Below are 16302 nucleotides of genomic sequence, written 5' to 3'. Positions count from 1 at the left end.
TAGGGTGAAACCTTTTCCCAGTTCGAATCATTTTGTGAACTATTACTATCATGGACTTTTTCTCTTTTTTTTTTTCTTTCCAAAGTGGAACAGTCTATCGCTGTACGATATTCATCATATTCTAACATTGATTTCCTTGTCTCTATTTGGGGTAGGTTGGTGAGAAGGGAAGCGACAGTCATTAGGATGTGAAGCACCAGAGTGTCTTACCTTACCACCGGCCAAAAGCTAGAAGGACAGCTTTCTACAAGCTCGGGTCAATAGGCTGGCACCCTAGTTCTCATGGTCAACTTCATCTTGCGACCGAGCCAGTGGCCTCGCACCCCAATCCTTTCGCACTCGCAGCCGAGTCACCGGGCTGGCATCCTAGCTCCCAAACACAGCTTCATTCTGCGACGGAATCACTAGTCCAGTATTCGACTCTTCATGGATAGTCATCTTTCATAAGCAAGCTATTAATCCCCTATTCTAGTTTTGAAGAAAACCTTCCCTCCACTGTCAGCCGCCTGTCCGACCTCCCAATACCCAAGCACATTTTCCCTTCGCGACCGAACAACTACCCCGGTATTTAAGTCTTCAAGGACGAACCCCGTTCGAACTAGCCACTGATTTGGAAGGTTAGCTTCAAAGAACGATTACCATGTGCCACTGGGCCACTACTCACGCGTCTTAGATCCCTGCCCGCACGATCCATGCCGCCGAATTATCCAGATACATCCGATATCGAATGTAATATTGTGGGTATTATGAAGGAGATACAATAGATATTGAAATACTTGAGGACTTGGGGGGACCCTCTTATACTCTGTGATAAATATGGCGAGTCATGTCTGGTGGACTACCACATAGGTGTATGGGAGAAAATCACTATCTGCTTTTTTATTAGAGGGATTAGAGAAGCTAAATGGATAGAATAGCGGCGTGACCTCCCATGAATAGCGTGTTGGTAGGTTGCAAATAAATCATAATAAAAACTTCTTGAGCTTTCTGTCCATGAACTGGACCCATGTGGATCATCATGTCCCCACGCTCTGGATGCAACAGAGCAGGATCCGGACGCCCGAGGTAGTTGGTTGTCAATAATCAGAATACGACCTTCGTGTACACCTATGCTAGGAAACTGAAGCAGAGCCTAGGATATTCTTTTATTGACTATCTTTGGACTGCTGACTAGGAGCAATGTTTTATTTTGGACACCGGCGATGAAATGGGGAGGAACCGAGACAAACAAGAACCCAGGTACATTAGTTACAGTACGATAAGACCGAGGTATTCTCTTCGTTCCCATATGGACTTAGGCCTGGAATCGATAGGTTATCTGCAGAATTAATTTTTGCCGGGTAAGATACTCCAACAGAAAGAATGCCCGAAACCTGAAATAGGGATTATAAAATCACCATACCATATAACTCATCAAACAGAGTAAACATAGAAACTGCCATGAATAAGATGAACGATCAAGCTGGGGGCACAGATACTTTTCACGATCAAATACACCTGATTTAGAGTCCTTGGAGGTTGATATTTGGCCGCGACCCATATACATTCCATCTGGTCAGGCTTATATTCAGCTAATGTTAGATGTGATTATATGAGGGAGTACTTACATAGTTAGATATCCATGAGTTCCCTTTAGGAGCTCTCCACGTGCCAATGCGCATTTGAGTAATATTGTTTCGTGAGTCCATCCCAGATGCTTCGTCATCAAGTCAAGGGCGAGTGCCTCTAGGCCGTCAAACCAGGTTTTAAGGAACCTCTTTTGTAGATCGCTGGAGTACTCTACCATCAAAGGTATCCTGTACTGATGCGATACCACATTTGTGTAGCCATGGATTAATAGTTCAGATTCATACCGGTTAGGTAAATCGAGTCGTCTCCCATCTTTCCAGTAGGCTGCCCGTAGGCTTTTGTAGAAACCATACAACCAGCTTTTTTGATTATAAAGATCGAATGTGATTCCGTGTAGCTCTACCACTCCACATGGCATAGAGCATCTGTAATGAACTTTAATTAGCTGGATTTGTAGATATAGCCTTCTCTACATACTTGAATGCTCCAGCCAATAGACATCTCAGCAATGAGATGTCACCACCGAGGTCGTTGATGTGCACGAGACTGATGTCCGTGTACATCTCCCACCAATTAGATCGAGTAAGATCGATAATATGAAATTCACAGTTCGGGGGCACACTATCAATGAATAAGTCTAAGTTTAGATCGTTATACTACCAACATACCTCGAAGGCTGCATATAGACGAAATCAACGCCAAAAACCTATTTATTTAGCTTGATCGTTATTGACATGAGATCGATCATGATTTACCTCACAATCAGGATTATTGTCAGCTAAAACAGATATTAGTTGCAAGGCTCCAGCGGCAAAGATAGGTGCCATACCAAAATACATTGCCCATAGGCCAAAGCCAGTCCTCAGATCAAGCACACGTCCTGCCTGTGTTATTATCGAGGAGTCTTGTTTCCACTGATTTAGCTCTTGCAATAGATGAGCTTGTTTGCCTGCTTAAAATCAGATTTGTATCTTGGATAAGGGTCAGGGTAGACTTACATTGTCGTAATTGTTCATACTATTATAATTAGTGATTTTCTTCTGAAAGGGAAGATATGCCAAAGTAGAGAAGTACATACAATATCGATTGGCCAGGGGTGTCGGTCTCCATGTTCCTGAGGATATTCTCGACGATATCGTATTTCCCGTTCCTTGTAGTTATCCCTTAAAGGTTCGCTATAGCTAGAAGATCTGCTGTTAGAAGAACATGTGTTTTATGTTAGATACTGCTTACATGGCCCAGTGAGCCTCGGGCTCACTTGATCCTGGTGATTCTAATTGGCCCATTGATAGATGACAGGATCGAGGCTTGGGCGAGGACGGGGTCAGGACATACAGAAGAAAGCTGGGGCCCTAGGGGGGTAGTCCTCAATATTATTATCTCTCCAGCTATGTAACGCCTAGTATTGCCCCACTTATGCTGCTCGTTGCGGACCAGGGATGATATACCAGTACTGAATGGTATCTACTCTGTACATATGGTTGGTATGCGATACGTACAGGAAGTGAAACAAGACATATATTCAAAAAATAGCTCCACAATAGACACCAATTTGGATAGTCTGTAGAAAGCCCCCAATCATGACCATGGACGATAAGTCCACTTGACGTATTATCTCCTGCCTCCGTCCCTCCCCTGCCGTACGTTTCCATTACCCTGACTAAAGCTAAGGCCATCCAAAACACTGCACACGGTATCTCTTATCACGGTTAGGAAGGATCCAGTCACAGCCATCTGTATCACAGCTTATTTTCTGGATCGTCATTACCTAGATGAATCTGGTTAGTCTGGTAATCAAAAAATGGAGGATATGACTCTACCTGGTAACAAAACTTTAACACCAATCACATGAGCCCATCCATGTTCTCGCAGGTGATCCTTCAAGTGGACTATCACTTCATGTGAAAGTTTTCCAGTAGGAGCCTCTCCGCCTAAGTGTAATCTTCCATGACATGTACCAATTTCGCACCAGATCACGCCTTTAGATGGATTGATGCGAAGCATGTTACTGGCTGCCTTGTCCAAGTCCCGAAAGTCTGTCTTATGCGTGAGGTAGAAATGGGTTTTACATCCTTGTTCATTGGGAATGAATGCTCTGTCCTTGCATTCAGTGCACACAAAGCCTTGTGGGAATATGTGTGTTTGGATGTGTACAGACCAACTGTCTATACTGGTGAACTTCCTGCCGCAATAATCACCAGCCGCGCATGGATAAATTGGGTTGGAAGCCATTATGTCTCGGGCAGATAGTAGGGGGATGCAGCTTGGAAGGAATCAGGGAAAAGGATAGAAAAGAAATAGATTGATGTTACTACTCCTCTACTACAGTCCTAGTTTAGTGGATATTTATAGAGAAGACCTACTTGCTTTCCGAGAGCTTGATGTTCAGGGAACTAATAATAGAGTGTCTATAGAAGATTCTGATACCTCAGAGTATCATTATTTGAACATCATAGTATAGAATAATCAAGTACACCTTCTGATGTATCAGCCGACATAGCCTGTATTGTAATACATACCCATAGAGCCATGCACAGAAACAAAATGCGAAGAGAAAAGTGAAAGCGATCAATTGTGTAGAATAAAGAAACTGTCTAGAAAGCGGGTCATCTCTAGCCCAAGACAGCATGGTTAGTGGGAGAAGGAGAGTAGCAGCCCAAGGGCGAATATTTCCTGGAGGTGAGATCTCCCACTGCGGGAGGGCCCTCGCTCCGCTCCCGCGGCCCCCATGGCAATTTGGCGTGTGTCTGGACCAAATGATAAGCTGTGCCAAGACTTCTGCGTACGCAGAAGTCTTGGCACAGCTTAAACCTGAGTCATTGATATTAAGTTCTCCCTGAGCGCCTGGGGTAATACGAAAAAGTGGATATGTGATCCACAGAAGCCATACGTCAATCAAGTCTCTGGTTTACTATAGTACTACGTACTAGTATGTATATGGGTTTTAGCACTGTCACTCGAGTCCCCGCTTGCGTAATACCCAGCTACGTACTAAGGAAGCTTTAGACCTCCGCAATTTTAGTATCCCGAAAGACTAAAGCGACCCCTCCAAAGCCAACATGTAGTCTTAGTTGCCATCATTGGCTGTACAAGTTTCGGGCGGGTATTGTTGCGGAAGTGGACTCAGGGGGCTCTCGGGCCTACGTTGTTCCGGCGGGCCCAACACCTACCACACCACCGCCACTGCTGACCTTCTGCCTAGCTACAGAACAGCGTCTTTAGCGCCTCTTTCAGTTAGTTGAACGACGAAGACTCTTTTTCCCCTCTAGTTCAGCTGCTTCCCGTATAGTTCTATCGGAGATGCGGATACGTGGCATCTCAGTATATTGTGGAGCTATACTCCGTACGGAGCACAGCATTAACGGTTGGGGACGCGAGGCAGGAAAACGATCGTTGTATTCGATGAGTAGCTGCGTTGCTCGCAGAACAACAAACACCTCCGTAGCCAACGTGACCTAGTGTCACGTAACACTCGCCTACTGGACAGTCGGTTGTTCCAACACGGCCCCCTAGGCGAGCAAGAGTTAGAATACGAGCAAACATGATGCCAAATTGCTTTCCTAATCGGGTAATAAATATTATGCAACTTGAGGCAGAGGCGCGGAGTGGCTGCCGAACGGGGTCTTTGGCTCCACAGTCATCAAACATGCCTTCATTTATAAACGGGTTCTAAACACGCAGAACGCTTCGGATTCTAGTGGCTTGGTGAATCCGTCAGCAGTATTGGTGTTGCCAGATACGTGGAGCATCTCAACGATGTTCTTCTTGATTAGATCTGCAACGAACAGATAGCAGTTATCAAGCCAGCACGTCGACCGGGTAAAGTTGCCGTGATTCAGGATCTTCAGGGAGTTGGCTGCATCACTAAGGATAGGGATCTTGCCATTTTCTGATAGCATTAAGCCGAATGCTTCTACCAACTTCTTGACATAAAGAGCCTCTTTGGCGGCTGCATCATATACACAGTATTCTACAACGGTTGAGGATGGAGCTACTATAGATTACTTCTTCAAGAACCATAAGATACAACCTCCGGCAAAGAATATAACGTATCCCTCCATTGATTTGCCATCTTCATGGTCAGCGTGGGCCGTGCTAACATAGACTTCAATGCCTTAAATATAATCCAAAACAAGTATGATACCAAGGTCCCCTGTGCCTTTCATGTAGTAGTATACCAACTTCAATACTTTGGAAGCAGCGGTTGTAGATAAATTCATTCATCTTTACAGTTGGAAGAGAGACTGTTACAGATCAGATCGCGTCTTCAACACCAGCCAATTTAGGCGGCTAGTAAGATTCGATATTCAGTACTATCAACTCCTTCAGACATCATATTAGAGCGGTCCGCCTTGCGATATAAAGATATCATCAAAAAAGTTAGTTTTACGTAGTCCTTCATGCCCGCAGTAATCATGGATTCCTCCACATACACTGATTGGGATAGCGATATCGAACCTTCATTCTAATTACGTTGGATATTGCAGCCAAAGAAGACTTTTAGTTCGCCGAGTTCCTTCAATCTAAATACCTGATTCAGGTGGTATTTGACCTCATCAATGCCCTCCTAGCCTAGGCCAGCAATGATAGAATCGTTGACATAAATAACAAGATAAACATCATCTTTCTAGTAGATGCAGGAGTCTTCTAGCAAGGCAGTAAATCCAACTTCTTACAACTTATTGTCAAAAGTATGATACCATGAATATGCTGCTTGCCGGAGGCCGTACAAGACTTGTTTCAACTTACAAATATAGTCCTCCGGTCCTTCGTGATATCCGGATAATTACTTCATAAAGACCTTACGACCTTTTATCTGAGCGTGCAGGTAGGCAGAAATAATATCACATTACTCTCACATAAGATTCTTGATCGCCACAGTAATAAGGAACATCTTGATAGCGGCCTCGCTAGCAACCAGGACAAAGAATTGGTCGTAATCCTTACCAGACACTTGGCGGTTGCCGCATACAACCCACCGAGCGCGGAATTAGGTGTCGAATCCTTCCATATCAATCTTCAAGTCAAATACCCACTTGCCTGGGATAACACGAGCGCCCTGGAGCCTTTTCACAATGTCATAGGTTCCCATAGCTTCTATCTTATCAATATGAGTGTCCATCGCTTGCTTCCAGTATAGCGCCAGAGGAGACTTCATGGCTTCGGTGTATAGCATCAGGACAACGACTTCGTGATGCTTTAGCCTCAGGATAGTAGTATTTTGATCGACTGAGACGAGTTGCTCATGGCCCAACCAGATAGGTGATTTGCCTTTGATGGTCCTCTCGGAGCGCCTCACTATCGGAGCGGCTTCAGGAGTTGGAGTATCAAAAATTCGGTGGTCCTGTGTAGCGAATCTGACTGATTTAGCCTCGTATTCGGCAGGGTTCTCGATGGAACGCAGGGGTCTTGGTCAGGTGGCTCAGCGGAGGTAGAAATCGTCTGTATTCTGCCAGTGATGACGTTAGCCTCTTTATCAACGTCTGCAGTCTTTGGATCATCTGTGTTGCTTTGACGAATGAAGGCGTCATCTAATCGCGCGGATCCCCCGGATTCAGGAGGCGGGGACTTTGGGGATCGCTCCGGGGGCCACTCCGCCGGGTTCTCAGGTACGCAGGACAAGTCAAGGAACGTATCCATACTATAAGAAGCAACAAATTGTCAGCTCCTGGAATATATGGAAGGCAAAGGCGGATCACTAACGGAAGGTCATACTAACTCATCATCTTCTCAGCGTGTTAATTCCCCACCACCATGGCTGGCAGAGAAAAGTATTTTACGTTGTCAATCCGTATCCGCGGCCGAACTCGAGGAGAAGGGGGGAAAGCACCGTTTCAGGTGTTTAGTATAGTTTTAGATTGGATGGATTCAGTATCGATTCGTTGGGCCGAGGGGAGATTCGCAGAGCCATGACCTACCAACCCCGTGGGGTGGGCGCAGTGAAGAGTAATATGCAGCACCGCTCACGTGCTGAGTATGGACGGGGAGATATCTCGAGAAGTAATCTGTATCTGAGGCCGACACGAATATGGAAAACATCCTAGTATGTTCCTGGAGTGAGGAAAATGGGTAGCTAGTAAAGGAGTGACGGAGCTGGTTTTCCTGCTCTGATTTGGCCCTTTGCGCTGACTAAACTCGTGTTTTCGGGCCAGCAACCACGTCTACTCCGAGATGGGTCAATGCGCATGTTTGCCTACATGCGGGGTCGAGACGGCAGCATTAATACATCACTGATAATGCTAACAGAGACCGTCTGTCCTTTCATGAGAACAATCTAATACTGATTTACTCCAGTATGGGTGTCTCTGAGAGTAAGATAATCTCGGGCAAACTCAGTTTCGCCTGTATCAAGGCAGAGGCCCAGGGCTGTGGTAATATCGATGACCTCCTTTCTGACGACGAAGTGAGTAGATGCCTTTGCTATAGCGGCAGAATCTCTGACATACAGAAGTTCACCAATACTTTAAGAAGTCTCTGGCAAAGGATGTCTCCAGCACACAGGAAAAGCATCCAAAAACCTACCAAGTTACCAAGAAGATCCCGAGCAAAACCCCAACCCCGAAACACCAATGTTTTACTCAAATATTCTCCTCAATGGGAGGATGATATAAAAAGCTTCCTAGAAGCAGGAAAACAAATCCAATCGAACTCATATCACCCAGTAGCTGATTCCTATAACTTCCTCTCACGTCTGGAAGAGCGCGAAGAGATTAATCTCTGGCATATACGGTTCCTTGAAGTTATCTTTCATCATTTTTTGAAAGATTTATGCGGTTCATATAAACGATCAGAAGATGTTCGGAAAGCTATATCAATTATACGAGCATCTGGAGTTGTTAAGGATGACGCGATTTTAATTGAGAAACGTGTTCTCTCCTGGGGTAACGTTGGACGGAGACTAGAGCTACTTTGTTTTGAGCTCAAATACAATCACCACCCAGATGATGAATATATAATCGACCGGATAGGTGATAAGAAACATCTGGGGCTGCTATTCCGTTTGCCCGGACATGTTAGAGATGATTAGTAAGTTATATTACCCTTTTTAGCTATCACCAAGCTAGATTATAACTAACAGTCCGTCAGTATGAAGAGGCTTCCTCTCAATAGTAGCTCGAAAAGAGATCTAAAAGTCCAGGAACTAAGGTCTTTTGACTTGAGTACAGATATCCAAGGTATTTCCCTGGATACACTAGCTTGCGACATCTTCTCATCTCTGTCGGCTACATTTGAGCGTCCAATCATACGTGAAAGTTCTTCCCATGAATCATGTACTGGTGACAGCCATGATATAAGCAGGAATGAAACTACGGTTGCACCCTCTCATACCATGGAACCCGGTCAAGAAAACTTTGGGGGTAATGATCCGTCAGAGGTATATCAGCAATCTGACACGCGAGGTCTTTCACCGTCCTCGATTGAACAAGAGACAAATGATCACGAACGTTTGAATAATAGCATTTCCAATGAGTGGCCAAACCTGCAAATGACGCAGGAATCTCAAGTCCTTCGGGGCTTGCGATCTTATATCCCGCCACGACCCAGAGTGTTACATAATGAGCCATTACACTGCGATTCTGATCCCGCCAATCTCCAACTACATATGCAGCAACTGCCAGGCCATTCACTATACAACAATCAAGCCTCCACAGAGCATACAATGATGTTCAATGCAGCCCAGGTTGGCCAACCACAGGCTGACATAAACATGGAAGCCGCTGATCTACACCCTTATATGAGGCAACGACTAAGTTACCTCGTTCCGGAACCCTTAGATCACACATGTCTCGGGACGCGGACCATCTTACATGGAGCGGTTGTGACTGAAGAGTCTGGAGAATCGTCGGATTATTTTCAAAGGCAAGAGGATCATCATTCAAATTTGCTACCGGTTACGAGCACCATGAATCTTAATGATGGGCCTGGGGCGGGACATTGGCAACCATATGACACTTCTTATCTTCAAATCTGAGCGCCTTAGCCGAGATTGCGAGGTTAAATACGCTGAATAATTATATTGCAGTTTTTTGGGTTCAATTTGATGCTCTTTTAAGGGAAGACGTAACACGAATGAAGGGTCAACTGACTGGTCTGCCTACGCTGAAGCAAAGGCCGGGAAGCCTTGGGCACATGAACACATATGGATGGTGAAAACAAAAGAACCCCTATCACTTAAACTTCATGAAAACTATTACCGTGGATCCTGAATTAATAATGGGTTCCGGTTCCGTGACATGCGTAAGGGAGCCTTCCTTCAATGATCCACCGCATATCAATTCTGAGCGATCTGACAGTGGGACCAGCCACATACTCCGATCCGGATTCTGCACTGCCCTCCGATGAGAGAAAGTGAAGACAGTAAAGCCCCATTCCTGAAAGTCTGTAAGCCACTCTGCACATATAGCAAGGGGTAATAAGAAGCTAGACCTACAGCTGATAACCCGGAGTGCTTCATTAGGTCACCGATTTTCATCGAGAGAGGCACCCCTACATATAGTATTCGCCCATCACGAGCCTCGAGACGATCCACATTGTTTATAGTACCGTCATCTGCCTTTGAAATGATGTCTTTGATTTGCACTCGGAACGATTCGGCTTCGGGTGTTAGGGGCCGGCTCATCTGGGTGTATTGGGAGGGTTCTGTATTCACAAGCAATAATTTTGGGTATTCCTTGGTTTCTGACGTTGCTGCCTGGTTGTTCCGCAGCATGGGATAGAGGAGACGAAGGAGGTGGATGAATTTGCGGATTTGATGTCGGAGAAAAAGGCACGCGGGGCACAAGGGGCTTTAGAAGTCGTTGTGGTCATGTGGTTAGGCAGATTGGTCCCGAGATCTGCTAACGTAATCCATGGCCAGGTCAGCCGCGCCTCTCTCGTTAATGATCAAACGGGTTGTCAGGTGCTACTTTAGTCAGGGAGTATCTTGTGAAGGACTCCGTGTAGATGTGCTCTCTGCCAGGCTGCAAGCATCACGACCGCTTTCCTATAAGCATTTCCCCCTAAGCCTACGAGCCTTGCCCTGGAAGCATGTTTCTCTGGTTTTCTCCTTCCGAGCATCGCCTTCCACCCTGAGCCCGAACGCCTTTCTACAAGCACAACGAGCGCCTCCCTACAAGCATCTTCCTCCACTACGAATGTTTGTCTACAAGTACCACGAGCATTCCTTTCTAAGCATCTCTCTTAAAACCCCTACAAACGCTTCACTACGGGTATCCCGGGATGATCGTCTCCTTCCGAGCACAATACCAAGCTAAATCGAAGGAGCTTACTGCAAAACCAGCACTCCCCGTACCTGCTTTCCGTGTTCATATCTGCCTGGCTAGCATGTCTCCTGCGACTTGTGGCTGCTGGACCAGCACTGCTTTCGTCTATTTTCCTTCCATGGCTACCGCCTCCTGTGTACTGGATGGCCGCTATTGCCCCCCGACCTGTGGCGCTTGCGTCGTGGTTAGAGCCTCTGCCGTCATCTTCAGCGCCTATCCCCAATGTCCCTAAGCCTAAGTGTCCGTGTTCCTCGTCAGGTACCAGGCCAGGATCGAGATCAAGATCCACCTGACTCAACTGCCCGAGCAGGCCTGTTTATAAGATGAATTCGGCGATGTAGCAGATTGTCTGCGGGTTCGTTATCAGTCTATCATTGTCAAGTCCTCCAGATCCGCTCGTGCGGCAATCTTATCCAGTATATCCTTGCACAGCTGTGTTTGTCAGGGACACTGCAGTAGGACATGTTTATAAAACCTGCGAGCCTTTTCCGCAGCCACACCTATCACTCTTTCTGATTTTGATTTTATATAGGAAGCGCGCGAGTTCGATCCTCTGCGTGTGTATCTATATAACCGTAGCCGTATAGGTCATTGGTATCCCCTCATACAGTTCCAGCGACTTCATCATCAGGGCCGTGATCAGATACTTCGTTGGCGCTGCCATGCGCTCAGTCTCCCATTGTTTGGCCCATCTGTCTTTAAACTCCTTGCAAACTGTTGTCTTGGGTGCAGAAGAATTGTCGGATTATCTATTATTCCGCTCCGACCCCGCTCCACGCGGCCGCTTCGCTTCAGTCTGCAGCCTCATTCCCGAGGACCCCTACATGGGTAGGGGTCCAGTGGAGCACCACAGGGGCCTGCAGGGTCTGAACTTCACATACTAAGAACGCAGGAGATGGTGGCCTGATGGACTTCCGGGAGCTCCAACCGCATTGATAGCAGCCTGGCTGTCTGCGAAAACATGAATGCCGCACCCCGGCTGGACACTCCCGGCCATTGCTTGGGCCATATCAATCCCCTGCGCCTCCTCTTACCACTGCGTCCCCCGCCCTGCGACCCTCAGGATCACGCAATCACACGCCCTCACCAGCTATCAAAATACATAGAGTCAGGTTGGGGTTCCTATCAAAAGAGAATATCCGGCAGGAAATTGAATCAAAGAAGCTCATGGATGCTAAGCTGGGTCGGGGCCAATTTGCCAGGAGATTACAATGATGGTGGTAGAGTCCCCTTTAACCCCCCCCCCCCCAAAGTTATACTATACTGACTGAAGGTTTCCTATGCTAGACACATAGAGGCTATTGCAGCCTAGCGAGTTCCTAATTCGTCGATATTATCTGCCAGGACCCCGGGCTGATGTTGGATAACCGGACGTGTGGACATATTGTGGCTCTTTCCATGCTAGTGATAATGAATTTCCAGCTAGACGGCCCAAATGGGATAGGATGACGAGTGACAAGATGAAACCTACAAGGGAAGGACTATAGTCAAGCTAGGGCCTTCAAGTGGGATGGAATATGTGATGTTGCATGCTACTTTGTCAAGGATTTACACAAGTTGTTCCCGATCACTCTCTATGCTAGAGTACCAGAGGCTATTACGCCTTGGAGATATAAGAAGAGCTCTTACCTGGATACTGGAGGAAAGAGCAACAGCTAGAGAACTTTTACATGATCCTTGGTTGGCAAATTAAGGTATGGGAAGCGATATTTGATCGCTTAAGGTAACGGACTAGCTCGTACGAAATCGCTATAGAATATGAGATAGGAATATTATGGTCTACTCCTTCCATTTCTCGTCTGTTCGTTCCCTCTTGTGTGCGCGCCTCGTTCTCTTAGTTGTCTTGACTGCTTCACGGCATTCCGGGGTGGAGCCGGGGTTGACTCCGCAATTGCCTGTTGTATCATTTCCACGAGATGATCCGTGGCAGCATTGATCTACACAGGGGTTGGATCCCCGCCCAGGCGCTGCCACACCCTCCATGTTTGCTTTCACGAATTCCCGCATCTTTTTCGTATTCATGGCTTTCCAATCCCTCCCCGGCTTCGACCTCGCTAACGGTGTATCTAGGTCGATGATTGTGGCAATCGGGAGGTGGTCGGAATCGGCGTGCACTGCGGGTGCTGTCTTGCAGACAATCATGCGGCTCGTGAGCTCGGAGGTGCCGAAGACCAGGTCTATCGTGGTCTGCCACCCTGTACGCTCCTAGATAGTTGTACCTGGTTCAAGCCAGAGGCCAAGATTAGCATTGTCTGCAAGGGTTAGTAAGGGATCCGCCTCTCGATCGGACTCAGCATCCTCGCCGCCCCAAGCGGGGTGGTGGAAGTTGAAGTCGCCAAGCACCAGCCAGTCTTCATCCTATGGTCGTTCACTGTCAGGGGGATCACATCGCTCTTTCCCCTTCACCGTTGTATATGTTCACCAGATTCAGGGTCCGGTCGCAATCGCCACGGAGGCAGAGTTCCTGCACGTCACATGAGTGCTCTGTGGCCACTTGCTTGGGTTGATCTTTTTAGATATGACCATGCAGACATGCGCCCTGCCGTCGCCGTTGGATACAACAACTGGTGGCTTCTAGCAGGGCTGTGCGTGGTGTCTGAGAAAGAATCCTCCCAGGGCTCCTGAATCGCTAAGACGTCTGCAGCAAGGACCTGAGGGTCCCGCGAGAAGTATGCCATCACCTGATCCTTCGATTTGTTCGTGTCATATTGGATGATTCGTAGCCGCTCTGTCTTCATTGAGGGCCGCTAGTTGTCATGTTGCGGGGTGTGCGGATGCGGCGGTGTGGCGAGTCGCTCCTCGTGTCGTCGATCTTGCGCTTGCGGGAGCGTGTCATAATTCTGGGAACGTAGCTGCTGGCCGGTGCCGCACTTAGCGACAAGCTGGAGGGTGCTTCCTGGGATCGGGATTGGGCCTGCGGTGCCCATGTCGAGTTGTTGAGACCCCCATTGGAGTGGAGGTCCTTGGGAGCCCAAATTGATTGCGAAAGGTTAGTATCGCTGGGGGTTTTAGTACGTAGGATTCTTTCTACCCTTTCTGACTGCACACTAGCGGCCCTCGCCGTTGCCCTCGTTTGTCGACTTGCAGGCCATCGCCCTGTCGTGAATTCAAACATCGGCCGGGTCCTGCCTGGCCGCGACCCCTGTTTCCTGCTGGCTTCACCTTCGCCTCTGGCCGGGGGAGTATCTGTTCCCTCGGAGGCCACAGGCTCCGTCGCCTTTCGCTGGCCCCCTCGCCTCGGTTAGACCGCGTACTTCCCACGCTTATTGTCTCTGTCGCTGCTCGCCGGCTCCGTTCGCGCGCCTCTGCGGGCGTTGGATCTGGTACCATCATATTACATTGGGTGGGTGCGGCGGTTCCTCCATAGCCGCTACCCCCGGAGGCGCTGTCCCGTGTTGTTGTCGGTTCGCTTGTGGATGCCGTCCTCGTCGACAAGAACGTTACTCGGAAACGGGGAGGAACAGAGTGGTAACGGCCATGGGCCCTCTAGGCGACCCTGGCCACGGTTCACTGCACTTTCTTCTCGTGTGCCGGGCATTTCCTGCTCCACGCGCAATGTGTGCCCCCGCAGCTGACACACTTTGGTTCCTCTAGCGTCCCTGCCTTCCTATGTGGATATTCACAAGCCTGGTAATGCTCCACAGAGTACGCACAGGCTATCTTGTTGGGGCAGACGCTTCCTATATGACCGTATTGTTGACAGTTATAGCATTGACGTAGGCGTGCCGATCGATCATATTTCACTGCCGTCAGGATCTCCGAGATCCAGAGAACGCTGTACTTGATCGCCGTATTTGCGGGAACGGGAGAGGTGAACTCGACGACCATGCTGAAGACTTCTTCTGATGGCCTTGGGATGCAGGAGTCAGCCAGCCCACGTGGGTGATCGGGGCCTCACCCCAGCGGAACGCGTTGTCTGTCAGCAGGGCCTTGATGATACCCTCTGGCCGAGTGAGGTCGACTGATTTGATCCGCACGCCGTGAACCACCATGCCCCAGGTCGGAGTGCGGATGTCCGCGTCCTTCCAGAGCCTGCGTGCCCGCGCAGAGTGCTGGCGGGCGGCCTCTGCCTCTGCCACAGAGCGGAGGTTGAGGCTCAAGTCACCTGACTTGAGTTGCCGCACCGCGACGAATTTTGCAGCGGCCAGCCGGGGGGGCCTCAGCCTGGCAGACCTGGATGCGCGCTTTCTCGGCCTTCGCGAGCATATCCCCAGGGATCATTTTGCGAAATCTGGCTACGTCGTCCGGGTCGCCGAGTTTGACGATGATCTGAGCCTCCATCAGCTCTGAAGGGGGAATACCCGTTGACCCTGACCGCGTCGAGGCGACCGGCGGCGCACCTCCCTGAGCGGCTATGTTAGCCCAGCTGCGGTCATCAGGAAAGGAAGGGTCCTTTGAGGCGATCTCCAGAGAGTGTAAGCGCTCTTCCATACTCTGACGTAGCGCCTTGATTTCCGCCTGGAGGGCTTCGTGTCCCTGCGACCAGAAGCGACCAGGAGGGCTCTTCAGCAGGTCAATCAGGAAATCCTGTACGTTCTTGACATGATCGATGATGGGATTTGGCACCCGAGAGCCCTTGCTCACTTCTAGATGCCTTAGCAGTGTGTTTGCGCCGTGTCGGAGGTCAAATACGCGTTCATGGGGGTGCTCCGATTTTCTCGCGGAAGCGGCTAAAATGGGCCACTCGGGCGCCTTCGTCGCCATCGTTGTGATAACCTAATAAAGTCGTATCAAATGATAGCGAACGGTGTCGCGAGAACCTTAGGAAAAGATGAGGCTTCAAGGGCGTGGCGTTGCGGCATGATTTCAAAAATTAGATCCGTTCTAAGAGGCAGAGCTCTCCGCCAGTCTGTGTGCATATGACATTGCAGGATGAATTACTCCTAGTGGGTGATGGCTTTCTATTATTATAGCTGAAGGTAAGGCTACAACAACTCCCACTATTAAAGGCTTAGAGCAGCACGCGCAGATTCCTGTGTTGACGTGTGCCATTGCTTCCCTACCAGAGACTCTACGGACGCCTCCCTCCGAGCACAACGACCACCTTCCTACGAGCATCTCCCTCATCTCACTTGACCACGAACGCCTCATGTATCACAAGTGCCTCCCTACAAGCATCTCCCTTCAGACATCATAAACGCCAAGCTGAATTGGAGGGACTCACTGTCGGAACAATACTCCTGTGATCTTTGCGTCTCGCGTCTCTTCCCCCCGGCCCTACCTGCCTGGCAACACGCATCCTGTGTCCCTACCTAGGATCATACACCTTCATGCCTAGTTTTATATCTAGAGCATCTTTATCCGATATGACCTCCTCAAGGCTTCTTCTTCCGCTAGGTCGACCTCAGTATCCTGGCATCAGGAGCTGGGGCCTCAGTCTTATCGTTGTTCTAATTTCTGACTATAGTTTCGGAATCCTTTAACATATCTCTGCACTCAGCAAGCGTTCCTCTTCCATATAATCCAAACC

At 48.5% G+C, this 16302-nt stretch overlaps 6 protein-coding genes across 6 annotated transcripts; 1 reads left to right on the top strand and 5 right to left on the bottom strand.

The window, feature by feature from the left end:
* Positions 1–1502: 1502 nt before the first annotated feature.
* On the bottom strand, positions 1503–2703 carry BO94DRAFT_455116 (uncharacterized protein; the record flags this gene model as incomplete). The annotated part of the gene is made up of 9 exons (XM_025607635.1): positions 1503–1551; positions 1608–1796; positions 1854–1994; positions 2047–2190; positions 2238–2275; positions 2325–2347; positions 2399–2509; positions 2564–2586; positions 2648–2703. Coding segments are annotated over 9 exons (774 nt in total), but the record flags the coding sequence as incomplete, so codon positions are not given.
* Positions 2704–3363: 660 nt separating this feature from the next.
* BO94DRAFT_542091 (uncharacterized protein) lies at positions 3364–3801 on the bottom strand (the record flags this gene model as incomplete). Its single annotated transcript, XM_025613074.1, has 1 exon — positions 3364–3801. The coding sequence occupies one exon, from the start codon at positions 3799–3801 to the stop codon at positions 3364–3366; it is 438 nt and encodes a 145-aa protein (XP_025472771.1).
* Positions 3802–7864: 4063 nt separating this feature from the next.
* Positions 7865–9541, top strand: BO94DRAFT_542089 (uncharacterized protein; the record flags this gene model as incomplete). Its single annotated transcript, XM_025613072.1, has 3 exons — positions 7865–7972; positions 8018–8595; positions 8656–9541. 3 exons carry the CDS (start codon positions 7865–7867, stop codon positions 9539–9541), a joined length of 1572 nt encoding a protein of 523 aa, XP_025472770.1.
* On the bottom strand, positions 9361–10289 carry BO94DRAFT_530731 (uncharacterized protein). The gene is made up of 2 exons (XM_025610734.1): positions 10001–10289; positions 9361–9941 (listed from the first exon to the last, which is right to left on the bottom strand). The coding sequence occupies exons 1-2, from the start codon at positions 10277–10279 to the stop codon at positions 9738–9740; spliced, it is 483 nt and encodes a 160-aa protein (XP_025472769.1). The 5' UTR covers positions 10280–10289; the 3' UTR covers positions 9361–9737.
* Positions 10290–12568: 2279 nt separating this feature from the next.
* On the bottom strand, positions 12569–13277 carry BO94DRAFT_142784 (uncharacterized protein). Its single transcript, XM_025605732.1, has one exon. The coding sequence runs from the start codon at positions 12972–12974 to the stop codon at positions 12612–12614; it is 363 nt and encodes a 120-aa protein (XP_025472768.1). The 5' UTR covers positions 12975–13277; the 3' UTR covers positions 12569–12611.
* Positions 13278–14202: 925 nt separating this feature from the next.
* Positions 14203–15628, bottom strand: BO94DRAFT_620341 (uncharacterized protein; the record flags this gene model as incomplete). The annotated part of the gene is made up of 4 exons (XM_025616925.1): positions 14957–15628; positions 14742–14904; positions 14508–14682; positions 14203–14439 (listed from the first exon to the last, which is right to left on the bottom strand). Exons 1-4 carry the CDS (start codon positions 15534–15536, stop codon positions 14203–14205), a joined length of 1155 nt encoding a protein of 384 aa, XP_025472767.1. The 5' UTR covers positions 15537–15628.
* Between the last annotated feature and the right edge of the window lie 674 nt (positions 15629–16302).

The sequence above is a fragment of the Aspergillus sclerotioniger genome (genome assembly GCF_003184525.1).
Source record: "Aspergillus sclerotioniger CBS 115572 chromosome Unknown BO94scaffold_2, whole genome shotgun sequence".
Classification (NCBI taxonomy): domain Eukaryota; kingdom Fungi; phylum Ascomycota; class Eurotiomycetes; order Eurotiales; family Aspergillaceae; genus Aspergillus; species Aspergillus sclerotioniger.
The sequence above is the reverse complement of the archived record's forward strand: the minus strand, read 5'-3'. Positions and strand labels throughout refer to the sequence as shown.

Coding starts and splice junctions, on each gene's coding strand:
- BO94DRAFT_142784 (XM_025605732.1), bottom strand. CDS start 12,974: ATGATTGTCTGCAAGACAGCACCCGCAGTGCACGCCGATTCCGACCAC.
- BO94DRAFT_530731 (XM_025610734.1), bottom strand. CDS start 10,279: ATGCTGCGGAACAACCAGGCAGCAACGTCAGAAACCAAGGAATACCCA. Junction 9,942..10,000: donor AGCACTCCGGGTTATCAGCT/GTAGGTCTAGCT, acceptor ACAGACTTTCAG/GAATGGGGCTTTACTGTCTT.